Source organism: Ciconia boyciana, chromosome 19 (assembly GCF_034638445.1).
Source record: "Ciconia boyciana chromosome 19, ASM3463844v1, whole genome shotgun sequence".
Lineage (NCBI taxonomy): Eukaryota > Metazoa > Chordata > Aves > Ciconiiformes > Ciconiidae > Ciconia > Ciconia boyciana.
Window position 1 is genome coordinate 3,847,003 of NC_132952.1, and position 25,247 is coordinate 3,872,249.

General features: G+C 46.8%; 2 protein-coding genes across 4 annotated transcripts; both read left to right on the top strand.

Moving 5' to 3' along the window:
- The first annotated feature begins 142 nt into the window (after nucleotides 1-142).
- Nucleotides 143-15,701, top strand: EXOSC10 (exosome component 10). 3 transcript variants are annotated; one of them, XM_072884168.1, is made up of 25 exons: nucleotides 143-315; nucleotides 1,147-1,283; nucleotides 1,737-1,860; nucleotides 2,396-2,500; nucleotides 2,918-3,083; nucleotides 3,865-3,976; nucleotides 4,269-4,344; nucleotides 4,488-4,598; nucleotides 5,027-5,170; nucleotides 5,491-5,681; nucleotides 6,465-6,621; nucleotides 7,284-7,432; nucleotides 7,752-7,802; nucleotides 8,596-8,707; nucleotides 9,365-9,415; nucleotides 9,971-10,049; nucleotides 10,212-10,333; nucleotides 10,644-10,739; nucleotides 11,380-11,454; nucleotides 11,939-12,026; nucleotides 12,254-12,327; nucleotides 12,876-13,044; nucleotides 13,528-13,589; nucleotides 14,862-14,935; nucleotides 15,519-15,701. In XM_072884168.1, exons 1-25 carry the CDS (start codon nucleotides 157-159, stop codon nucleotides 15,547-15,549), a joined length of 2,715 nt encoding a protein of 904 aa, XP_072740269.1. In that variant the 5' UTR covers nucleotides 143-156; the 3' UTR covers nucleotides 15,550-15,701. The 3 variants fall into 3 exon arrangements, with proteins under 3 accessions (XP_072740269.1, XP_072740270.1, XP_072740271.1); XM_072884169.1 differs by having other exon boundaries at nucleotides 10,251-10,333; XM_072884170.1 differs by lacking the exon at nucleotides 143-315 and adding an exon at nucleotides 429-448.
- A 2,911-nt stretch (nucleotides 15,702-18,612) lies between these two features.
- Nucleotides 18,613-25,105, top strand: SRM (spermidine synthase). Its single transcript, XM_072884051.1, has 8 exons — nucleotides 18,613-18,823; nucleotides 18,985-19,105; nucleotides 19,437-19,529; nucleotides 20,734-20,887; nucleotides 21,745-21,828; nucleotides 22,167-22,312; nucleotides 23,239-23,361; nucleotides 23,946-25,105. The coding sequence occupies exons 1-8, from the start codon at nucleotides 18,678-18,680 to the stop codon at nucleotides 23,961-23,963; spliced, it is 885 nt and encodes a 294-aa protein (XP_072740152.1). The 5' UTR covers nucleotides 18,613-18,677; the 3' UTR covers nucleotides 23,964-25,105.
- The last annotated feature ends 142 nt before the right edge of the window (nucleotides 25,106-25,247 follow it).

Genomic DNA, 25,247 nt, shown 5'->3' on the forward strand with positions numbered 1-25,247 from the left:
GCCGCCTGGGGGCGCCAGAGGGCAGCCCTGGCGCCCTCTCCCCGTGCACATGCGTCCCCGCCGGTGTGTGTCTGTCTCTCTCCCCCCTCCTCCCCTCCCCCCCTACGGCCGCGTTCTCGCGAGAGCGTCTGAGCGTCGCGTGGCTGCGGGGGGAACATGGCGGCCGCCGTCGGTGGGGGGAGCGGCAGCGCGGCAGCGGAGAGCCCCGCGGGGCAGGAGGGGCCCCGCGGAGCGGCGGGGCGGCCCGCGGAGACGGAGCGGGGCAGCGCGGCGGCGGCGCTGCCTGGCTTCGACGACGCCGACGCCTTCGTCAAGGTGCGCGGCGGCGGGGCCGGGGGGGCTCGGGCGGGCGCCGTGCACTACCGCTCCCGGCGTGCCGTGCGCGGCTCGGGGCATGCCGGGAGCTGTAGTTCTTCCCTGTGGGGGCTGCCTGAGGACCCCCACTTAAGTAGGTGCCACCCGTGAGGAGCCCCCCGTGGGCGCTCCCCGCCGTGCGCGGCGGGGAGGGTGCGGGCCGCTCCTGCGGGTGCCGGGGACCAGAGCGGCGCGTTGGGGCCTGTTACCGCCCTGGGCTCGGCCCTGCTGTCCTGAGCAGGGGCTGGTAAAGCGCAGCGTCCCGGGGTGGGGGTCTGCCGCCTCCCCGACGCGAGTCCTTGAAATGTGGAGGACTCGGGACCCTCGTGAGGACCGTTGCTGGGCGTGTGGCGATGGGCATTGCCCCTTGGATTACAGATCTCGGCGTCAGCTACCTTGTGTTTCACCTGTGCACGCTGCTGCCTCCAAGAGAGGGAACGCCTCCCGGTTCTCAAGCAGGAAGCACTGCAGGGCTTTTTTTTTTCTTAAAATAATTAAGTAGTTATCTGCATTCCTGCTAATTTAACAACCTTTCTTTCAGACCTTAAATACTAGACTGAGTTTTAAGTCTTGTTCTCGTTATTAGACTTTCAGCATTTTAAAGGTCTCTAAATAGACAATGGGAACTGAATGACTGTAAACTTACTCATGTTAAAAAGCCCTGTGATATTGCATATTAGAACCACGCAGTTCAAACATGCTAAGCAAAGTGCATTTCTGCCACATAGTATCCTGGGTAAATGGAGGAACAAAATACTGAAAAAACGCTAATAACGTGGTATTCTTGCACAGTATGCTCTTGGCACAGTGGTAGCTGCAACAAAGGCATCTAATGGGCTTCCTCAGCCTGGCGATGAGTACGACTTCTACCGAAGCTTCCCTGGCTTCCGGGCATACTGTGAAACACAGGGTGACCGTCTCCTTCACTGGTAAGGATGCATTTGTGTCTCTGGGCCATTGCTAATAGTTTCTAACCCAGAACAGAAGGTAGCAGCCTTTTCTGGAGACTCCAAACTTGCTGTAGATAAAAAGATTTTATTTCGCATACCTAATTTTAGCTACTCTTCTAGCACTTGACAATTCAAGTAACACATTGAAAGAGAGCCTTTCATAATGATTTGGATAAAGAGCTGCGCAGGGGGTATAGGCTGATATAAAATGCATTAGGCTATCTATTTAAAAAGTCAAGCGGTTCATAAGAAATTAATTCTGACGCTTAGTACCATATAGGTGTTTCTTCTGCTCACGCAATGTTATCTATAGGTACTGCGTTTGATTTATTTTCAAACTATGAAGATGTAGAAAGCTGAAGAGAATTGGACGGTTTAGTGTTCAGCACACCTGCTTTCAAATTGCTAATAGCTGTACTGTTCTTTTACAAGCATGAGCAAGGTGATGCAATACCATGGCTGCCGTAGCCACATGAAAGATCACAGCAGAGTGACAGAGCTGGAAGATAAATTTGATATGCTGGTTGACTCCAATGACATCATTCTTGAAAGAGTGGTGAGCAAATTATTTCTGGATATTGTTCTTATAAACTGTTCAGTTACCACTGAGTACCAAGGGGGTGGTTTTTTTACCAGTTTCTAAGGTTTTTTTTATTGCAAGAATTTCAGTGGTAGTGCTTTCACAGTTACATTTAGTGTTTCCTCAATCTAGTGATTTACCTTTTTATTTTAAAAACATTTCCATGTACTAGGCCAGTGGTCACAGCAGCGAAGGCAGATGGGGTATGGCCCAAAGGGAAGGAAGGTAATATGTGACTTGTGAGGAAACTGAATACAGTTTGGCACAAGACCCTCACAATCTGAGAACAGGTCTGTAAATTCATAGACCTGCTTCTCTGAGGAAACTCTTCCTTACCCCTGATGTTCAATATACTCCTCCCACATTTGTCTGTCTTGTGTTGCACAGAATTCAGAGGAAATGGCTGTGGAGGTATCTACCTGTGTGACTTTCTTTATTCAGTCTCACTAGAGTGGTTGAGTATGGTAATTTAATAGGTGTTTGGTTTTCACCTCTCTTTTCTGGAATTTAGGGTATTTTATTGGATGAAGCAGCAGGAGTGAACAAAAACCAGCAACCAGTCCTCCCTGCTGGGTTACAGCCCCCACAGACGATCGTTTCCAGCTGGAACCGCAAGGTGAGACCTCTGCGCTTGGTTTGCTGTGTTATCTTAGCTTTTTTCCCTATCATTGGCACTACTGATTTTCCAGTGGAGTTGAGTAGTTACATGTTCTGTCACATTTTTTTACACGTCCTAACTCCCTCCCTTTTTCCTTTTCCTATTCAAACTTGATTCTGGATTCTGTATGCTTTCAATTGCCATTTTAGTTTCATGTACACAACAGCGTTTCTTTTGCTTATTCATATGAATTCAGGATCCTGATTCAGAGAATGTTCATTCTTAGGTGCTGGACTCACCGCAAAAGAGTGACTCACTTTTGAGTTTGGGGTATAACTTTATTCCTCTGAATATTGGGTCAGGCTGAGTAAAAGAAACTCTGAATGTCTGTTAAGTCATGTGAGTTTTACCTGTGGTTTACCTTTTTTTAAATAGGCGGGAGAATCTCACAAGAGAACTCAATCTGAAACCTTCCGGCTGCTTCATGCCAAGAATATCTCTCGACCACAGCTTAAGTTTCGGGAAAAGATTGACAATTCCAACACTCCCTTTGTACCTAAACTTTTTATCAAGCCAAATGCTTTGAAACCTTTGCCTGAAGGTAAGGGGTTTATTTTTGCTGAGTAACCTGTTGAGAGTATTTGACACAAATCTGTCCTCGCAGTCTAGAGGAGAAATCATTGACTGTAAAAACAAGTAACAGCAGGAGATGTTGACTATTCAGGTGCAGTAAGTTCTGTGATGCTGTTGTTTACATGTGCGCAATGTAAGGGTAGGTCAGCATACAGCATCTTCTTGTGGGATACAGTAAATAATCTGTTCCAAACAGATATTCTGCTCCTTCTCTTTGCTACTATTGAATGTGCATGATGAGAGTCACTCTGGCACCAGAAGTGGTCTTGACTAGTCTAGTTCGCTTTACAGATACTTCTTTCTGATTAGTTAGGAGCACCAGGTGTATGGTTAGACCTACCTTTGCTTTGGGTGCTTTATCGAAGCCACCAGCGTAACATCCTGTCTCGGCAACATGTCATTATGCTGCTGCTGATTCATCCCTAGTCTGCACTGATGTGGTTGTACTTTTAGTAACTGGGAATGATTGAAAGATTTTTCTGAAAATTTTCCAATCTCCTTCCAAGCTCTTGAGCAGAACCACCTTGTGTGTTGCTTAACAATAGCCTGGTAAAACCTAGTAACTGAGTTGTCATTAGAGGTGCAAGCAGAGATCTTGCTGACAGCAAAAGCTGCAGGTCTAAATTGTTGAGATTTTTGATACTTTATGATTTTAATAGGATCTTGTGGTGGGTGGAGGGGAGAGAGTAGTAGGCTGAGAACGTGTTATGTGTGGGACCCAGTCCAGTTGTTCCATATTGGTTGTTCAGCCCTCACAAAAAGTGGACGGGAACGAAAGGAGCGCCCTGAAGACTTGGATGTACCAGCTGCTTTGGCAGACTTCATACACCAGCAGAGGACGCAGCAAACTGAGCAAGACATGTAAGAAATCAAACTGACAGCAAGGTGCTTGGAGTACCATTGGTGAACATGCACTTGTATGGTCCCATTGTGCTGATGCTGTTCATGTATAACAGCTCTGCATGTGTCTGTGTCCGCACACTACGTTGCGTGAGATTTGCTTTAGAACTCTGCAGTTATTTTAAAGCTATGCTTAATAAGAGACAAAATTTCTACTCAGTAGGGAAACTGCCATAGCTGTCAAAGTCTCTGTGCTCTGGCAACATAAAGACAACTGAAATTTAGTCTGTGCCTGTCTTCCTAATTTCCACAGGTTTGCTCACCCTTACCAGTATGAACTGGAGCATTTTTCTCCACCAGATGGAGTTCTCAAGAAACCAGAACCCCAGGTTGGTGCCCACATTAATTTAAACTTACTGCAGATGCAGTAAGTTTACAGCTGGCCATACTTGACAAATTTCAGAATTGAGGGTGGAGGTCAGGGATGGGAACTGATAGAGAACATAGCATGCCTAATAATTTGCTCTGCCAGATGTACAGGTCCATCGAGGAAACACCCTGTCATTTTGTCACCACACTGGATGAGCTGGTAGAACTAAATGAAAAGCTTATGAACTGTAAAGAATTTGCGTTGGACTTAGAGGTAATCAAATTGCCTTTTGTGTTTAAAAGTTACATGTGTACTCTTAGTACCTAGGAGACCATTATATTCTTCTAGTCTGTTTTGTATTCTTCTTTCTCCTGCTTTTTGTACTTTCTGACATGAAAAGATAGTTCATGACCCTGACCTGTCAGATATTACCTAGGAGATTGAATTAAACTGTGTCAATATTACAAGTTTCCAATGGTAGTACTGCCTGCACACTTCATACTGAATTTGATCTTCTTTCAATTCATCTCATGGTTTTTTATGTCATGTTAGTGACTGCAAAGAGAAAGCTTGCTCATCCAATTGTCTTTTGCTTTAAGAAGTCCTCTGTTACTTTTTCTTCCTTCATTGGGGTGCTGTTTGTTTTATAGTATTACTTCTGTAATGGATCCTAGCTTACATCTCTCTTCCATGTTTTTCAGCACCATTCCTACAGAAGCTTCCTGGGCTTGACATGTCTGATGCAGATTTCCACCCGAACAGAAGACTTCATTATTGATACACTGGAATTGCGCAGCGACATGAACATTCTCAACGAGACCTTCACAGACCCTGCAATTGTGAAGGTCAGCTGCCAAGTATCACCACCAGAATTCTCCCCCCCCCCCCCCCCGCCTTAGTTTATGCTTTATTATAGTTAAAAGCACACTGTGTGCTCTCTTAGTCACTTTGCTCTGCTTTCATTGTAATTTGTTCATGTGCCTGTTTCCTTGATGTAAGTGGGGAGTTACTTGCCAAGTGCACTCATTTAGTAGTTCTGCACTTAACAGTGAAGGACAGAGAGAAAAGAAATCTGGTCCTAGACGCATGAATGTGAAACCACAGCACTGCCAGCCTGGAGTAGAAATGTTCTTCATATCATTCTCAATTTGTTTGGCTTTTCAAGGTCCTTCATGGTGCTGATTCAGATGTGGAATGGCTGCAAAAAGACTTTGGTCTGTACTTGGTGAACATGTTTGATACTCACCAAGCTGCTCGTCTCCTCAATCTTGGCAGGCATTCTTTGGACCACTTGCTAAAGCTGTATTGCAATGTAGATGCTGACAAGCAGTACCAGCTGGCTGACTGGAGGATACGGTAAAAACTGACCCCTAAATGGGCTGGAGCTGCAAGGTAGCACTTATCCTTGTTTGTGTTGTTAGAGCAGGAGCATGGTTCTAGTTGCAAGCCCCATGGTTGTAGGTTAGTCCCAAAGTGAACGAGCACAGCGTTTACCTGGCTGTGCTTTAAGTTCTTTTATGAGTGTTATAGTTTTTTTGTGTTTCTTTAGAAAATGTGTTGTTTTGGGAAGATCAGGGAGGATTAAGTAATGAAAAGCTCCTGAAAGCTCACTTCTTAGGAACAGCGCTTAACCACTGCAGTATTATGGAGAAAGTCAGTATTTGCTCCTCTAGAGCCCCCACAAAAGCATTCAGTCACCCACACTAGGTAGAAGGTTACTGGGTAGAAGCGTATGGTAGCATGTTACCATACACTAGGTAGAGCAGTATGCTGTTGGAGCAATGAGCTTGGCTATGCAGATGGACCCTGCACACCACAGAGATCCCAGGTCTACTTTATGTAGGCTCTGCAGAGAGAGAAGAGTTACGACAAATACCATAGCAAGCAGTTCTGCCATCTGACTTAGCTACATGGCAATCCTGCTCTCCGGCATGTGAACAAGATGCCATCTGAGTTGGAGAGTGCACAGCATGTCACTGCTGTTGCCCAACAAATCCTTCAGTAAGGAAACAGAAGAATTTCCATATTAGTTCTTGGTGTGTTTTACTTGCAGTTTGCCCTAATATGCCTTGCAAGAGGAAAGTGACAGTTTAGCGGGGCAACTGAAATGTATTAGTGTAATTTTGGCTCTTTTTCTAGCCCTTTGCCAGAAGAAATGATTCAGTATGCCCGTGATGACACTCACTACTTGCTCTACATCTATGACAAAGTGAGGGAGGCGCTGTGGGAGAGAGGGAACGAGCAGCCCACTCAGCTGCAGGTTGTGTGGCAACGCAGCAAGGACATCTGCCTGAAGGTAAAGCTTCACCTGGTTGGATTATCTGGATCAGAGTATGGGCTTAGTAGGACAGAAAGTCCTTTGCCTATTCTATGTCTGTTGCATAGACAGAGGTTTTTTTCCTCTTTGTGTGTCTGACAACAGCTGTATAAACTCTGACTCAGTTGTGTGCAGTCACTTGTTTCACTAGCTAAAATCCTTAGGTTCAGATGCCCTCTTCCTGTTTTTTGAATGCTGGCACTCCTTGGCCTTCTGATGCTTTCAGGTGTGTCTTTCCCGAGAGAGAGGTTATATTTCCAGTTCTACTGGACGTTCCTAGAAGTTCAAAGCCTAGCTGGAGTTGCATTAGGAGATAATTATACTGTCCCTGTGGAAAACACTGTCAATGAAAGTAGGCCTTGTCTAATGTAGTAAAGCGTGAAGATACTATATGTCTAAAGCTGCTCCTGGAGTTGGTGAGGGTGGTTTTCTCCTAAAAACGGATGAGATGCATGTTTTTCAGGGATAGGCTCCTACCAATAGTTTAGGGTAATAGCTCCAGGTAATAGCTCCAAGACACATTGCACCTGAGTTTATTCAGTCCCCCTATGTCTGTGTGAGATTCTGTCTCAGTGAAGCAAGGCAAACTAGAAAGCGCAAAGCTGATACTGATCATGAGTGTTTCTTTTTTTCCTGTCCAGAAATACATCAAGCCCCTCTTTTCAGATGAATCCTACCTTGAGCTCTACAGGAGGCAGAAAAAACATCTCAACACACAACAGCTAGCAGCATTTAGGTTGCTGTTTGCATGGAGAGACAAGATGGCGCGTCAAGAGGATGAGAGTACAGGGTAGGAAGTCTTTTGTTACAGACACTGGCTTAATACTTCAATGAGTCTCTTGGATTGTGCCCCTCTCTTCCTCCCCCCCGAGGCAGAACCACTTTGTTGCCTGTAGAAATTAGTGTACTGCCTCAGGCTGCTTTTTACACAGAAGTCCCATTATGTTAGCAGAAAATTCTTGCAGGTATCTAGTTCAGCCCTTCTTAATTTCTTTTTAACTGATTTCATCTTTTCAGACCTTGTAACTGGGGTAGACTTGTGCACTTTGAAGGTATTTTTAAGAATTTTTAATATTCCGTTACATTGACACTGCCTCTTTGCGTTGTAGATATGTGCTACCAAATCATATGTTATTGAAGATAGCAGAGGAGCTGCCCAAGTAAGTTTTGTTCACCTTTGAGGATTCTCATTTGATTTTAATATCCAGCAAGTTGTTTCCTAGTGTGTAATTACTTCTGCAGTTAGTCCCTTCCTTCCAGCTGTCAAAACTGCTTTTCTCTATAGTTCTTCAGTTTGGAAGAGAAATAAATAGCAATATTCCTTCAGAAGCGTACAAAATTCTTCTGGGATACATCTCTCCCTGATTTTATTCCACTAATAAAACACATTCTTTTGCTTTGCTATATGTCACATGTCCCCCCTGAGATTCCTACGGTATTACAGGGTAAGAGAGGGATGAGTTCCCCCATAACATTTATTTGGGGTTTTTTTTCAGTTCCTAAAGGGATTGGGCAGGGGGGAGTAAGGGGCAGATCCCTTAAAACACCCAATTTATACAACATTTTCCTCAAACACTTGGCATTCATCGTCTAACATCCGTACTTGAGAATAATAAAAATGCATATTTAAACGCAAGTCCACTGCTGGGCTCAACTTCCATAGATGAATACTGAACAAGGAACGAAATGAAGATGGGGACAGACAGACCACAGAAAAGATAAGTGAGAGGAGAGCGGAGTTAATGGTTTCTCCTTATCTGCACAAACCTGAATGCACAAACCTGCACAAAGAATTTTTCATCACAGAGAATAAACTCTGAAAGATTAATCTGACTTGTCTCATTCAGTCACAGTCAGGATCATGGTTATATCTGGTTGCACGTCCTTTGAATGAAAATGCCTAACATATTGGCCATAAATATAGCACACTGAATTTTTCTCATCTCTCTTTAGAGAACCCCAGGGCATCATTGCTTGCTGTAATCCAGTCCCACCACTAGTTCGCCAGCAGATTAATGAATTGCATCTTCTCATTCAGCAGGCCCGGGAGATGCCTCTCCTCAAGGTAGGAGTAGCTCGTACCATTCAAGAGGCTCATCATTTGCTTTCCATAAGCCAGGGACAGGAGCTAAATGGTGACCTATGATGATGTTTGCTTTTTGAACACTGAGTGTAGTGTTCTGTAGTAGAGCTGAAAGATATATTGCAGCTTCTTCTTGCCTGTCTATTGTCTGCCGTGCACTGGCTTACACACAGTGTAGTTTCCTGGAGAACTAGAGCAGTAAAAGAACAGACGCTACTTGAACAGCGTGCAGTTGTCGGTCTTACATTGCACATCATGTTTGCCTCTGTGAGGAAGAGCTGGACCTTGTGGAATTTGTTGGCCATGTAAAAGGATTCATAAATCTTTTACAGCTATGGTGAAGCAAAAAACCCCACTAGGTGTAAGAGGTTCATTAGTTAAAATATATGGTCAGCATGTTGACATGAATACAGTCTTCCTCTTATAGTGAAACAAAACCATTTGTGACCATGAACGTGTCCTTTCTGTGTGAGGTGTTTAAATGGATCCATATGCAAACACTGCAGGAGAAGAAGAAAGAATGTAATTTTATTAACCTGCTAGCTTGTAATAAATATGTTGAAAACATTGATAAGGAGGCCAACCTAGAAGAAATAGGGCAGGTGCCTTTAAGTGACTTACCTTTCTCTCCCATTCTAGACGGAGGTTGTGTTGGCAGTCAAGAAGAGAGCACCTCTGTCCAACCCTGAGGTACTGTTTACATAATATTTGTTACCTAATGTCTTAAGCCTTAAACTCAGAAACAAATGTAGCAAAGTTCTAGCCTCTAGCAAATTGTTTATTTTCATCCATTTTATAGGTCTCTCCGCTTTAGCTTAATGTTACTTTTCTGTGCTAGACTCATAACATTACCAGCTGTAAATTGGTATTTTACAAACTACCTTAATAGCGGTGCTAAATGCTTCATCAGCAAACACTCTAGCTGCTGGACAGTTTCATGTGTGTTAGTCTATACTGACTGATGGGTAAGAAGAGATGTTTCAGATGAGTTTCTAAGGCTGACTCGTTTACTCTCCTCGTGTATACGAAGTAAAGCATCTCCATTAGCCAGTGGGTGTTTGCACAGATATCCTTCTGATGCCAGATGCAATGTGCTCTGGCAGGTGAGCTATATTAAGAATATTCAGTCTCTGAATTTCACCCTTTTATTTGAATTTTCATTAATGTGTCTCTATGAATCTGTATATGTTTTCACATATTGCAGAGTAGTGTATTAACGGTGTTTGTAATTTGAATCTTCTGCAGAGGCTGGAGAATACCCTCTTTGGACCACATGACAGTTCCCGGATTCCTATGGATGATTTTCGGAACAATTCTGCCTTGGGTAATTTGGACTTAACCTAAAAACTGTGCTAATAATGACATGGCATGGCTTTGACATGGGGAAATAAGCAGCCCTGAAGAAACTTACAGTGAAATCTCATTACACAAAAAAGCAGTAAAATATACAAATATCTAATAAAAATTTTGTCTCCTTTTCATGTAGAGCCTGCACCAATTTTGGAACATGGTTGTCTCTTTTCAGACAGTGAGAGGACAATGAATATTCAGGGTGTTCAGCCAGAGTCAACATGTCTTGTTGCTACTGCCACTGTCAGCATATTCAGTGTAAGCAACGTGTTTATGATAGTGTCAGTATTTAAGTATTAGAAAACATACTTAATAATCTGATAAAGCTGTGTGAAACTCTTGCAAGAAATAATAAGGTGGAACATGCATGGAAATGATACTGGCTTCCTGTTGAGCATATGGCATAACCAAGACAACTAGGTTAGGAGGCCAGCAAGTTAATTACATCTCTCTGGAGGGTTACTGCCATCAGTGGAGTTTCAGATACAGTGAGAAATAACATGCATGAAATGGCAGTAGCCAAAACAAAAAATTATTAATGTTAATATATACTCTTTTTTTTTTTTAGGAATATGGTGAAGATGAAGAAAATGAGAAGGTTTTAACCGCTGCACAGCAGAAAGCTCAGCGTATAATGGAGTCCTTTGAAAATCCATTTAGAATGGTAAAAGCTCCCAATACATCTTTGTAGTGGGACTCATAATCTACCTAGTGCAGAGGATGCTCTGAGCTGTTTTTCCAGGCATATCTGAAAGAGCTTGGTACAGCATCAGCTGCTGCTCTCTTACTGGGATTGAGGGATTGTCCTTGCAAAGCATGCGCGTGTGGACTTGTTTTCAAAACACATTGAAATGCCTCTTAGATATATGTCTTTCTATGTAGTAAACAGACCTCTCACTGTTTTTTTTTACGTCAAGTTTGCGGGTTTTTTAATTTGCATCACATTTTCATCTCTACTTTATGGCTAGAGTTAGTGAGCTGATTTTACTCTTCTAATGAATCAGAAGAACAACAGAATACTTTGTTATAGATTTGGAGTGGCAAATTACTAGGAAATAATATCAAAACAACTTTTTCTGGTGTGTGGTTAGGGGTTGGTTTTTCGGGGTTTTTTTGTTTGGTTTTTCTTTAACGTTTCTTTTGGCCATAGCTGTGGGAACTTTTCCTTTTCCAAAAGGTGATCTATCTGTAGAATGTTTCTTAAATATGAACTTTTTTATTTGGAACATTTTAAATAGCATTTTAGCAATGAGCTAAATGTCATGTGCTGTGTTTAAAGCAAAATGGTTCTTTCCTCTCTACAGTTCCTACCTTCAGAACAGAATCCTGCCTATGTCTCACAATCTGCAAAGTTTGACCCATCATCAAAAATTTATGAAGTAAGACTTGTGCTAAATTTCCTGCTAAGTAGTACAAAAGAAACAAATAAGTAGATTATTTTCCTTTGGGAACCTCAGCAATATAGGAATTTATTTTTTTCTTCTTGGATTCTCCTTAGAAAAAGAATCTAAGTTTTGAGAAACTTGGTATGTTTTTGAATCTGTAGCTCATTGTTTCTGTAGCATTTGTATCCTTTGAAGAACCGGGGATTGGAGGCATTCTGCTGTACATTCCCTGTCTGTCAAAGCTACAAACTACCACTGAAGTCTGTATCTGCCTTTGTTCTCATGGCTTGTTTGTAGCTCAGAACTTTTAAAGTACATGGTTTTACTTTATGTGATGCAGCAGATCTTAATCTCTTTTACTATCCAATTTGATCTTTTGTATTCTTAATGAAGACCAGCATGTGGTAGCAAGTTTGTAAACTCCCTTTTGCCATAAAACTTCAAAGAAAGTGATCCCAGGTAATTTTTTTCATTGCAGATCAGCAATCGATGGAAGTTGATGAGTCAGACACAAGTACAGAAGGAGTCCAAGGATGAAACCAAAAAGGACGCAGCCCAGCAGTCAGGTACAGCCATTCTTCCCTCCCTCAATGTGTTGGCTAGCATGCTTTTCCCAATGCACATAGGTTGTTTCCCAGTTACAAGAAAACCTTAGATGATAGATTTCCTGATGGATGAGATTGTTTGACAAAGATTGTGCTCTGTTTAGTTCGAGACTTGCTACAGGCTGGTTTGCTTGCTTTTTCTAAGCTCCTGGGTAACTTACTCCTGCTTTTTTTGTTTGTTTCCGTAGCTGCTCGTGACCAGGCACAGAAGGTGTATAAAGAGGCAACAGAAAACATTGTGTCTGTTCGTGAGCAAGCTATGGTATGTCACTGAATTCCCTACTTCCAGCCTTTGCCCCTTTTGACCTGTATAACATAGTTCAGAATGAAACCCTGAGCCCTTTAACTCTAAAATACCTGAATGACAGTCTTTTGATAGTGGTCTTCCTGTGGTTCTGCCCTGTGTGTAGCGACAGGCCCCTAGCAACTGTGCTGTGCAAATCCTCGCATCCCTCCGTATCTTCAGTGGGGAATGTTTTCCACTGCTGCAGCTCTCTGCTCCTCACTTGCCTAGGTTCCCCCAAATCTGCCTGTGGGGCCACAGCAGATCTCAGCCTCTAGTATCCTGTGAAATAACAACTTGGCTTTTCACCTGCAAAGTCCCTGCTGTGAAGACAAAAAAGGCGGTTTAGGCCCAAAGAAGAACACAGCGCTTTCTCCCCACACTATTACTGCCACAGGCAATAGCTGTCACTGGGGCCTAGGTCCATTGGGCAGTTCATCTGCATGCTGGTGTTCATGCCTACACAGAGATGTTTCATTCTCCTCCTGAACTTGTCCTTGTTTCTATTTTGTGGGTTGCTTTCACAGCAAGAACAAGCTAATAAGAAGAGGGAGAGAGTCGTGAGTGAAACGGGAACAGAGTTGCCAAAACAAGAGAAGAAACGGCCAAAAGCCTCCCAGCAACCAGAGGAGCTGGAAGCACCGAAGCAGTTTACCCCCTTTGATTACAGCAAGTCCAACTTCAAAGTGTTTGCGGGTAAGATCTGGATCTCTTGCTAGAGTGCTGCAGGCTGTGGAAAATGTTGCCAGCTGAGCCCTGAGAAGGCTGTGTGTGAACGTAGGTGCCAAGGCAGTACAAACTCTTATAATGCACTTACCTTACAGTGGGGCAATACTAAAATAAATTAACTTGGGGAATGTACAGTTTAGCATCCCTTTTCTGATTTGGAAACAAAATCCTGAAACCATCGGCCAAGGGGATTGTGGATTTGTATTTTGCTTCTTTTCTCTGTAGAGAAAGTCATCTGTTTACTTGGACCCCAGGAACTAGGAGGCAAAGGAGATCTGACTCCTTTGTAACAAGTATCTATTGAAAAGCATCTCTTGCCCTTAAGAGACTGTTGTGGTTTTTAGCATGTGGGAGACTGCAATGAAACCTCCTTATCATCAGAGGAACACCGTGGAATGTACTGTTCTTTCTGGAAAATTTTAGTGACAGCTTCTCTCCTCTCTCCCTTAGGAAGCAGCAAATCGAAGCAGTCGCCACAATTTGATCCTGCCAAGCAAGCTTACGCAGGCAAGGTACGGGCATGTCATGAAAGAAGGAACAGAAACGTTGATGATAGCATGTATCCAGCTGGGGACTCGCTGGGGAAGGGAGATTACTTTTTCTGGGTCTGGAGAATATTCCCTAACAGCACTTGGTACTGAGGTGCAGCTCCCAAGCACGAGCTCATACTTTGTAGTATAGCCTCTTCCCATTCAGGAAGAGCTTTTTTGGGGCCCCTCAGAGTCTCTTGTTGTTTCCCACCTCTTTATACATTGTTCACACCTACGCCCCCATACACCACAGGCATGACACTTAGACCACAGCACACCACCACAAATTCCCAATACCAAATTCAAGGCACTCTCAAAAATCTCAAAGTCAGTCCAGTTATTCAAGGCCATGGCAGGTTTGCATGTTGCCCACATTCTCCACCAAGTACTGTCATTAGGAAAACAGTCTCGGCTCAGAGAATTTTTACTTAATTTATTGCTAATTGAGATTGAGAGACTGGAGAGAAGAAAGAAAACATAAACAATCAAACACAGGCTTACGGAAACCTGTGACCAGCACAGGGCGGTTCCTGTGTCGTCATCGTCCCCCACCGCAGGTCACCCCTGCAGACCTGGGTTACCTAAGACCCCCCCATGTATACCCTGCATAGTGCCCATGTGTGGAGCGTTTGGGTGCTGATGCATGACGTCAGTGGGCATTCAGGCATGAAGTAATAGGGTGCCCATGCGTGAACTCATTGGGTGCTCAAGCATTAATATTAAGTCCCTGAAGCTCATTTCTTGTCTTTCAGCCTTTTTCCTGTGCATGCTGCCTTCCTGCATATTTAACTGGAGGGCAAATGGTACTAGGGAGCATCTTACTCATTAAAAATTGTGTCTTAGAAGCTGAACAAGTTTATGCCTGATAGTGTAGGAAACAGTTTCATGTGCAACCCCTTTTCTGTGTCAGTTGAAACTTGTTTCAGGAGAAAAAAAGAAACCGATTGGTGAATTTGGGACAACCTGTACAGATCTTGCTCTCTCGATGGGTAAGATTTGTTGTCAGTGGGGTATTGCGCCTCACATTTCAAGGTTAGACCAGTAGAACAGCACTTACTCAGATGCATTCAGCACTTACACATGTAAAGAAGTCCTAAAACATAAAAGCTCACAGTGTAAACGAGCAGTGTTCCTTGAAGTTGGAGGGACATGAAAGCACATGAATCTCATGGAATATACTGTATTTGGCAGGTACCTCACTCTGGCGGTGTTGTGGTTTTTTGTTTTTAGTTTTGTATTTTTTCTTCTGTGCAGAAATTTGCTGGAGCTAACAAACTTCAACAATCTGGAAACCGAAGCATGTCCTACCTGGCGGGGAAAGCTGATAGGTGAGTTGTCAGCCTGCTCTCATCGCAGCGGTGGAGTGTTTTCACGCCTGTGCCCTGGAGCTATGGGCAAAGCATAGCTATTGTCCTCTATTGCTGTGGGAGCTTAAGTGCATGTTTAATGGGGAGAGGTTGCGTAACACCCACTCAGCTTGACGTCAGTTTAAAGGGAAGAAGAAAAAAAAAGAAGCTTAGTCAGGATTAATGCAATCAAAGACAATTCTGGGTGGAAGGTTTTACCCAATTCTGGGTAAAAGTTTGTGTTAATAGACGTGGGAGTCACTTTCTTTGGCCACAAAGATAGGTAGAGGTGGGGAGAACATTTGCCTAGCTTGGGAGGAAGTTAAATAACAGTACTGCCAAATATGAACATTCTTGTTCTGAATAGATACTTAATGCGTAGCTTATGAGGCTTGATCCTTGTGTATTATTTTGTCATAAAGATGTAAGGGCAGCGTTGGGGGGAGGAAGGTTCTGTCTGCATCATGACCCTTTCTCAATAGTATCATTGTAACCTATCGTAGGTTTTCAGTCTTGAGTGAATTTAGAGCAAGAGTTAAAGTCTTTCTGTAACTGTCTTTTGCAGGGGTTCCAGGCACCACTGGCCAAAGAGATAGTCCTTGTTACAGGACCTGTGGGAGTTGCTGTTGAACGAAACAATAGTCAGAAGTATTGTCACCATGGGAGGGCAAATACCGGTCATTGAGCAGTTTTTGTACAGAAGTGTTTTTAAACCCATTAAAATCCTTTTTTTCCAAAAGGAAAAACATCTTAATTGATTTTACTTTTATTATATTCGCATTGGGTTTTTTCTAATTATACTCACAATGTTGCTTTGTTTCTAATTTGGAAAGTTTATCCTGTGTCCTCAAACACAGTTAGGCTAAACTTGTCACTTCTTGGAGTTGCCTGAAGTCCAGAACCAGCATGTCAGTGGAGTATGAGAGGAACCTCTTGGCATCGCTAAAGCCAGCACAAAAATAATAGAGAGATTCAGTAGATATGACTCAAACCCCAGCAGTCCAGAGGGGGAAATAAGGCCAGACCATCTTTTATGTTAGACCTTGCTTACAAATTGAACTGCACAGCTCATCTCTTACAAGACAAGGTAATACAAAAAAAGAGTGTGTTTACCTGGCAGTGTTTGTGTATTTTTAAGCAAAGATTTTAAGGGAAGAAAAGAGTTAGGGTACTTTTTGGATCAGAGACCGGTGGTTTCACCATAAAGTTACAGAGTGAAGGCAATAGCTTTAGGTAGAAGGTAAAAACACAGCGCAGTGTTGGATTGGGGAAAGCCAGTGAGGCTCTGTGCTGCAGCTGAATCTCGGTACAGCTATAGTAACATTTCATAGTTTTAAATACCCACACTGAGTTATCCTGAAGTCTTTGTAGAACGAGTATCAGCCCATAATTTGATGGATGAATGGTAGAGCTTATTCTAAATGCTGACAACTGAAGGCTGGTGACACTGCTTTGAAAGAGGTAAGCAACGTTACAGTTTAACAGTCAGGAGTACTGAAGGGCAGGGCTGATGTGGCTTTGCTTGAAGCCACATTAAATCAGTGGCAGAGCTGCTTCCTGGTGTCACCAAAATCGGGAATCAAACTCCTTAACACCCAATGTAGCATTAAGAAGCAGGCATTCTTTATTACGGCGCCGGATGCACGGGGGATCGTTCCACCTAGCGTGCATACTGCAGGTTACATCAACCAAAACTTATGTTGGTCCGATTATATACATATGCATCAAATTTCCTGGAATGACCATACATATTCATTATATTTCCCAGAACTAATTATCATATTTGCGTGGTCATTACGCATGCGTCCTTGAGCTCCGAGGGGCTTTCGTGGGGGTGTCTGGTGGTCCTTGGTGGTCGTACAGGTGTGTCCTTTAGCTGACCCCTTCTGGACATGCGCGATCCCACCTTGCTTCCCTTCTTCATGGTGCATGGTCCCTAACAATGATTTGGCACCCTTAACACAAACCAATTATTCTAACTACCCTCGACTCGTTGTCAAGATGGGCTGGGGCCGTACTGGGAACATAGCAGCATGTCTGTACTGCTCCTTGTCCAATTGTCTTTGGGCACGGCAGCGTATCCATAGCCAGAGGTGTACAAACACAACATTGAAGTACTGTCTACCCCGCTCCTATCTCTATGTTGCTTAGTTACAAAAGAATGAACTGATCATTTTGGTTCCATCTGGTTACACTGGCTTACTGGGCACTGCACTGACAAATGGATCTTGCTCCCTTTCCCAAAGGTCTTGTCTTTACTCCGTGGTTTCCTTTTCTGACTAAGGATTTTCCATTTCCTGCTCACCTGTGTGGGCAATGACAGGATTTACTTCTCTGACTGAGTGGGTAGTGGTAAAAACTTCCCTCTCCGTTCCTAACCCGAGGGCTTTATTTTACAAAGACTGTGAGGAGGTTTGGGATTTTGTTTGTTTGTTTTCAATCTTTTCACGTATTTCTGGGGAGTAGGGAGTGGAGGGAATTAGGAGGGGTTTTCCTCCTTAGGTATCTTGGTATGAACAGTGCTGACAGAGCAGCGTTGTAATGGTAGAACAGAGTCCCTTTCTGCTCATAAAATCTGCTTGCATGGCTGAATATGGGAGAATGTTTTTGAAAAGAGGCAGTTAAATAGCAATTGTCTCTAAGTGCATTTGCAGGGGCTGCCAGTTCCCCTTCTTGTCAGCTGTACCACTCCTGACACTTCTGTAACTTGAAGAACGAGTAACTCTTAGCAAAAGCCCCACTGGCTGCAGAGATATTAAAATTTCTGTAGTTTTTTAAGTCCTGTACTTAAAATTCCACGCAAGGTGGCATTTGAAGGATGATCTTAATTTTAGTCTTTTTCTGTCTTCCCTTCGTGAGTCGCGGCTCCCTGCCCCAGGTCTTACAAACGCCTTCGATGGAAGTGGCTAGCAAATGCACGCGTGCTTTATTCACCCGGTTACACCTATGAATGGGATGGAGTTGTAGCACCAGAATCCCCTGATCTAAGACTATTTTGCTATCGTGCAGCGGTTGTTCAGGACGATCTTTGCATAGCCCGCTTGGAGAGCTACTCCTGGTGTATCCCGGGTGGATTCCTCCCGGCGTCTGCTTCGCAGCGCGCACCGCCTTTCGCAGCGCTTCCGAGCGCACGCCGGGGCACACGAGCGCTAGCAAGGGCTCTGCTTTCGCCGCATGGGACCCGAGGACCGGCCGAGCGAGCCCCTCCTGCGACAACTGTTAGTCACTCGCCTTTCTGCAGGCGGCGGAGCTCTGCCGGGCGCTCGGGCAGCGCCTCGTCCCGTGCCCGCCGCCCGGGCTCTGCCCCGGTGGCGCGGAGGGGCGGCCGCGCCGCGCCGCGCCGCGGCGAGGGGAGGGGAGGGGAGGCGGCCGCCCGGCCCGGCCCGAGGCTCGGCAGCCCCAGCGCGGGGGGCCGCGGGCGTTCGCCGCCGGGGCGGGGGCGGCTCCGCTGCGGCCGCGCCGCCCCACGTGGCCGCGGGCGCCGGCCGCCCTACCCTGCTGGCGCCGGCGTCACCGCCGCCCTGGGCCAATGGGGGCGCGGCGGCGCGCGGCCCGCCAATGGGGGCGCGGCGGCGCGCGCGCTGGCGGCCGGGGGCGGGGCGGCGCGTGGGCCCCTCTGCTCGGCTCCCGCGCCGGCGGGGTCAGGCGGCGGCGGCGGCGGCGCGCGCAGGTGCCCGGCGGGCGGCGCGGGGCGGCGGGGGTGGCCGGGCCGGGCCGGGCCGGGATGGAGCGCGGCGCGGCGGCGCTGATCCGCGAGGGCTGGTTCCGCGAGACGTGCCGGCTGTGGCCGGGGCAGGCCATGTCGCTGCAGGTGGAGGAGCTCCTGCACCACCAGCGCTCCCGCTACCAGGAGATACTCGTCTTTCGCAGGTGCGGCGCGGCCGGGAGGGCGCACCGGGGCGGCGGCGGCGGCGGCGGGGGGCGCGCGGCGCCCAGCGCCATGCGGCGGGGCCTGGCGGCGCTGGGAGGGGGCGGGGGAGCGCGGCCCCGGGCCCGGGCCGGCTCCAACCCCGCTTCCCCGCTCTGCCCAGCACCACCTACGGCAACGTCCTGGTCCTGGACGGGGTGATCCAGTGCACGGAGCGGGACGAGTTCTCCTACCAGGAAATGATCGCCAACCTGCCCCTCTGCAGCCACCCCGACCCCCGCAAGGTGAGTCGTCCCCGGCCCCCTCCGCGGGGTCTTCCCGCAGCCGGGGCCTGCGAGCCGGCCCCGGGGCCCGCAGCGCGGCCCCCGTCCTCCCAGACGGCCGCTTCGGGGCTGCCGCGGCGAGAGGCGGGCGTGGGCTGTCGTTTCTGGGGCACCTACGCTCGGCGCTTGACAGAGCGTCGCAGGCAGCCCTCGTGGGCCCCCGGGGCGCAGCTCCAAGCGCCGGGGCAGGACGAGCCCAGAGGGCTGCTGGCTTTTCCAGCCGTCCTCTTCGGGCCGTGCTGTGCGAGCCGGGCCCCGCTGACGGCCGGTTTTCTGCTCTCTCCTCTCGCAGGTGCTGATCATCGGTGGTGGTGACGGGGGAGTGCTGCGGGAGGTGGTGAAACACCCGACCGTGGAGTCTGTGGTGCAGTGCGAGATCGATGAGGTGCGTTGGGCTGCCGGCTGCGTGGAGGTGCCCTGGGGCTTCAGTCAGATGGGCAGGCTGCCCAGCAAAAAGCAGCCCTGCTTCACAGCATCCACGGGAGCTGCTGCTTCATCTGCTGTCCCTTGTCAGCAGCGAGTGCGCTTGCTGCCGGTTCTGCTGGCGCGACACTGACAGCACCACCTCTTTGCCTTACGAGTCATCGACGTGGCAGCTGGCTGCCTCTTTCATGTGATTTCTTTCACACACGCACGGTAGAGGCCCTTCCAGGCCAGCATGGGCCAAGCGTGGGATCTGGAGAAGGAGAGCTCTGGCTGTGTGAAGGTGCTGCTTTTCCCTCTCCCTCAATGCGGAACAGAGCGCTGCTCCTGCCAGAGGAGGATGGTTGCTTTGTTAAGCCGTCTCCTGCGACTGAAAGCAGGAAATAAGTGGGGGGTATTTGTTTCCGTGATAAATGGGCTGGTCCTCCTCTCGGTTAGTTTGTTTTGATATTTTACTTTCTTAGAAAGTTTTGCTGTCTCCTCAAAGCGGGGCTGTATTAGGAACGGGAAACGCTGCTGCATGAGACTGCGTACCCTGTCTGCCAAGCTAAGTAGGCATATGTGCCTGGTTTCAAACAAGCACTGCCTGACACCAGCATACTTTTTTGTTTCTGCCAGCTGTGTTCAGTACAATCGCTGGTCCTAGGGCAGTGGGTGTCTAACTATTGTAGCTGTTTTAGAGAGAAAACAGTATCTTATGAGGAGATTGATATAATGATTATAGAGCAGAGGTGGGGATATTTCTCATCTTGCATCCAGAAACCTGCTGGCATGGTTTTATTTAGGAAGAAGAAGAAAAAAAAAAAAAGTCGAGATCACCTTTGCAAGTGATGTCCGCAGGGAAAAGGAGCACAGAGCAGTCAGATCTGTAATCGTATTCTCTTAGTTCCTCAGGGAGCTTTTGAAACTCCAAATTCTTCTTGTTGAGTTTGGCAAGGACAGACCAACAGTGTCACTGAACCCTGAGGCCGTAGGAAAGGGCTGAGTGTAGCTTGTTGGCTGAAGATGCTGACAGCTCTTGAGGATCTAGCGAGGCAGTTAGATTTGTGCTGAAGGCGTAGAAGGAAATGACTCATTGTGCTGTTCTTTCAGCTGCAGCTGTACAGTAGCCTGAGAAGTAGCTCCTTGTAGTGGCCACTGACCCACTCATCCTCTCTGTGTTGCAGGATGTGATCCAGGTATCTAAGAAATACCTCCCAGGGATGGCAGTGGGGTATTCCAGCGCTAAGCTGACCTTGCATGTGGGAGATGGTTTTGAGTTCATGAAACAAAATCAAGAAGCCTTTGATGTGATTATCACGGACTCGTCTGACCCCATGGGTAAGAATTCTGGCCATAAAAGGGTACTGCTTTCCACACTCCTCCTCCTTTTCTCTTCCGCCTACCTCCTGGAAGTAATGCCAGCCTGCCCAGGCTCCTTTCAAGTGAAAAGACTGTCACTGACTTAGTTCTTTTTGTAGAGAAAGGGAAGGATGAAGACCAGAAAATTGTATTAGCAAGGCTTCAAGCCAGCTGTCACGTTTCTGTCCTCAAAATTAACTCCAGCAGCTATTGCTTCTGGCAGAGAGTTGATCCTTGAGTCCAGTAATCCCATGGGGGATACAGCACTGTGCTGGCAAAGAGAGCTTTGCACATGTGCCCGCTAATGAAGCAGTGGCTCACGCACTGTTGGTGTAGCTACCTAGCCTAAAGATGGCTGTAGTGAGGTTGCTGTATTTCTGAAGGGGAAAAGTGAGGTAGAGAGGGACCAAATGTAGTTACGGCACCTCATGTTAGGGACCTAATGATGAGTGCCTGAGTCACCTTCGCTCTTGCTGTAGTCAACACAGAGAGAGGCATCTCTAAAAGGCAGTTTGGAGCAGGAGTTCAGTTTAAACAATGCTCACTGAAGCAAAAGGCAGCTGCTAGGACTTTCTTTGATAAAGGTCTTGGGCTTGCTATTGAGCAAAGCTAAAATCCTGATAGTTCTGCTGTGTTAGGTGCAGGCTGGGGTTCAGCCAGGGTCAAAACTTTTTGCCCCTTCCAGATTATCTCCAACACTTGTGATCACTGAAAAGCCATTTGAAATGTCTCTTTTCCAGTGCAGTCCCTGTGCAGCCTGGGTATTTGGAAAACTCTCAGAAGCTGACCATCTTAATCTCTCTCTAGACATCTCTCTTTACTCACTTTTCTCCCAGGTCCTGCCGAAAGCTTATTCAAAGAATCCTACTACCAGCTGATGAAGACAGCCCTGCGAGAAGATGGGATTCTTTGCTGCCAAGGTGAGGATGCTGTCTCTGGGCAGAGGCTGATGCCAGATCATTGCATGCCAAGTGTGAGGCACAAAGGGGACTCTCTTCTTGGGGAGACATGACGCAGGGAGTGAAATCCATTTCAGCTCCCAGGTACAGGAGCGTTTTTTATCTGTATACGTCAGCTCGTTACCTGCTGGACTACGCTTAGTAAAACTGGCATAAGGGTCTTATCTTGCCTTTGAAACCATGTGAGCTGTGTGGAGTAGAGCAGGTTTGGACTTGGAACCACTGTTAACCTGGCACAGGCCTGTGCAGAGAAGAGGGGCAGCTCTCACCTTGCATCCTGTCTTCCTTTCTCCCTGTAGGTGAGTGCCAGTGGCTGCACCTGGATCTCATTAAGGAGATGCGTCAGTTCTGCAAGTCTCTGTTCCCTGTTGTGGAATATGCCTATTGCACCATCCCCACATATCCCAGCGGGCAGATTGGCTTCATGCTCTGCAGCAAGAACCCGGTGAGTTTCAGACACCTCAGAAGTGCCCTTTTCCACTCCGTGAAAGCACCTGCAGAGCCTGCCTCAGGCTGTCCCTTACAGAGCTTGAGTTGTGGCACTGGACTCTCCCAGCTGTGGGGCCTCTAGGCTCACGCTGGGCCCCACCTCCGCCAGCCCAGAGTCCCAGAGCTCTAATGCAGCTTGCTTGGCGCTGAATGAAGTGCAGAATTGACCAGTAATGTAACCAGTTGCCTTCGAAAAGGACGTGGTTTTCTCTCTAGTACAACAAACTTAGAAGGGAGGAAGCCGCTACCAATTTCCAGAGCCTGTTAAGGCTTTGGCGTATTGATGCTGGCTGTTATAACGTGGGCACCTGCTCGATAAGAATCGGCTTGCGACTGGTAATCTGCTCATTCAGAGGCCTCCAAGTGAGAGTCAGTGTTAGGATGTGGGCTGGTAACTCTGTGTCAGACCACTGAGGTCTGCTCTCTTCCCAATCTGCTGCATTACAGCAAGCCTGTAATGCAACTGTCACGTTGGTTTAGGGAGCCCGTGGCACTTCTGCTGCTCTGTTTTATTTATCTGGGGCACTGGCAGCATGCACTGTGCCTGACTTAACGCAGATGTGGATTCTGCTCCGAAGAGCAAAAGCCTTGTTTCTTAGATGGTCAGGCACAATCTGACAGCTTCATCTGGCACATGGCTCACATGCAGTCTGACCTCATACGCTGACATCTGTGAATAAGGGCTAGTCACATGAGGTATGGAGCGTAAACTCCAGCCCTTGGGGCTGGAGCTGTGCAGAACCTTTGACCTCATACTGGAACAGAAAGTCATCTGTTTTCCTACGAGTCCTCTTGGTTCTCTGCCATCAGTCGGGAAGCCTGTCGCACAGCCTTTTGCTCGTTACCCAAACGCTACAGAGCTACCTGGCTTCTTTATTGCAGAACACAAATTTCCGGGAGCCTGTGCAGCAGCTCTCACAGCAACAAGTAGAGGAGAGGAGTCTGAAATACTACAACTCTGACATTCATCGGGCAGCTTTCATTCTGCCAGAGTTTGCACGGAAGGTAAGCAAGGCTGCGCTGCTATTCCTCCATCAAGGACGAGGTATGACTTTTCTTCAGCAGGAGTGGGAGTGTACGGGACTGAGGATTTCCTGCAGCCCTAAAGGCTTCTGTGAGCAAGTCAGAGCAGGACAGCATTTTGTATGACATAGCAGAGTATGAGTCAGTCTGGGAAGACTGGAGTTCAGTTTGGAACCGTTCTTTGGGTTGATGTCCCATGCTTTCATGGCAGATCACTCCTACTTCACCGACCAAAACTAAGTCCAAGAGCCTGCAGAACTGGTGTTTCCCATTGGAAAGCTCCAAAAGTCTTAGATAAAATGTGGTTGTTGTTTCTAGTGCAAACCAGAGGGTAAAGAAAGGATGCTCTAGTGTTGTCTGCCTTCTTGAAGGATAGTCTGTATTTCTGCATCGTTCTGTCATCTCCTAACTGGGTTGCAATTGCAGGTTCCAGAAAAAACCTCCTCAGAGTGTTCTAGGGATGAAGGCGAATGCCGTGGTTGTGTTTCAGAGCCATGTTTCTGTTGAGGACTGGTAGAGCTGCAGCAGGTCCATCCTGACACTTTTTTGTCTTTGGCTGTCTCCAGGCCTTGAGCGATGTGTGAGCCTGAGAAACTGCTTGCTTCCTTCAAGTTGGACCCTGAGATCGCCAGTGATGTGGTGGGGACCTTCCCAGCAGACTGCAGATTTGCTCTCCACTGTGTGGGATTGTTTAACCCTTTGCCAGCCAACATTCCTTTTGATGATGTGTTAAAGATGATGGGGCATAAGCCAGATAAGACTATCGAAAAGGTCCAGTGACTTATTGCGTGGGGTCAAAACCGTTACTTCCAGTACTGGAAATGCAAGATGTCTTCTTCCTTTCTCTCCTCCCTGCACCCATTCTAAATTCTTCCCTTCCTGCGTCCCCCTCCCACCTCCACCCCTTGCAACTGACGTGATATATTTATAACTGACATGTATTTCTGTCTGGTGATCTTCTGAAACCTGGGAAGAGTCCAGAAGGATCACTGACTCAGCCTTAAGCACAGAGAGTGAGAGCTTTGTGCGCAAAGTTAGCTTGCTCTCTCCTAATAGGAGCTCCCTGCTGCTGAGATGTTTTGACTGCTAACGGGTCTGAGCCTTCATGTCTCGCTGCCCTTCTGCGACACCTGCACTGTTCTGCAGCGCAGTTGGAGAAGTCACAGTGCAAACTGTTGCCATTCACAGTAGGTCTCCCTCCAACCCTGATGGAGTAGCAGTATTAAATACCAGCCAGGCAGGCTGGCAGCAAAGTCTTGTGGCTTTTTTTTTTTTAAATCGGTTGGAAACAGAAGTGCTGAGGTACTAACAGGCTGAGTCCTGTTCTTACCTCTGCTGTCAGTGGTTCCAAAGAATGTTTATCAATATGGTGATAGGCGCTTTATATATATAAATATAAATATATATATATAAAAAACAAACCTTAGATCCATTGCCTGCTGTTAAGTACTGATGCTGGGGAGTCAGTTGTGCTGACAAATCTCTCATCTCAGTCACGCTGAGATGCCTCAGGCCTGGGTATTTGTTAGTCCTTAGGAGGCATCATTACTTCTAATGCTGCCTCCAGAACCCCCAGATGCATAAGTTGTTTTTCGTTGTACTCTGTTGTGAGATGGATCTGCCTCCACGTCTTTACTTTTGTTTTAAAGACTCCGTACCACCGTTGTGCAGTGGGTATCTTCCCAGCACAACCACTGTGTGGTTGTCACTCCCTTGCAATCAATTAAACACTTGGCTCTGGTTAAGGTGACATCAGTGTGGGTCGGTGTGCTTCTTTGGGGAGAGTGTGGGGGTGGAAACAGAGATCCTGGAAGTTTGCTGTGCTTGTCAGAAGACATCCAGGGGCGCTCTGTAGTTGGTCTGACTTC

Bases quoted from the DNA above. Each gene is read 5' to 3' on its own strand.
- SRM (XM_072884051.1), top strand. From the start codon at position 18,678: ATGGAGCGCGGCGCGGCGGCGCTGATCCGCGAGGGCTGGTTCCGCGAG. The intron at 19,530-20,733 runs GTGCGTTGGGCT...TCTGTGTTGCAG, and splicing joins TGCAGTGCGAGATCGATGAG to GATGTGATCCAGGTATCTAA. The intron at 21,829-22,166 runs GTGAGGATGCTG...TTCTCCCTGTAG, and splicing joins TGGGATTCTTTGCTGCCAAG to GTGAGTGCCAGTGGCTGCAC.
- EXOSC10 (XM_072884168.1), top strand. From the start codon at position 157: ATGGCGGCCGCCGTCGGTGGGGGGAGCGGCAGCGCGGCAGCGGAGAGC. The intron at 1,284-1,736 runs GTAAGGATGCAT...TTCTTTTACAAG, and splicing joins GGTGACCGTCTCCTTCACTG to CATGAGCAAGGTGATGCAAT. The intron at 13,045-13,527 runs GTAAGATCTGGA...TCTCTCCCTTAG, and splicing joins CAACTTCAAAGTGTTTGCGG to GAAGCAGCAAATCGAAGCAG.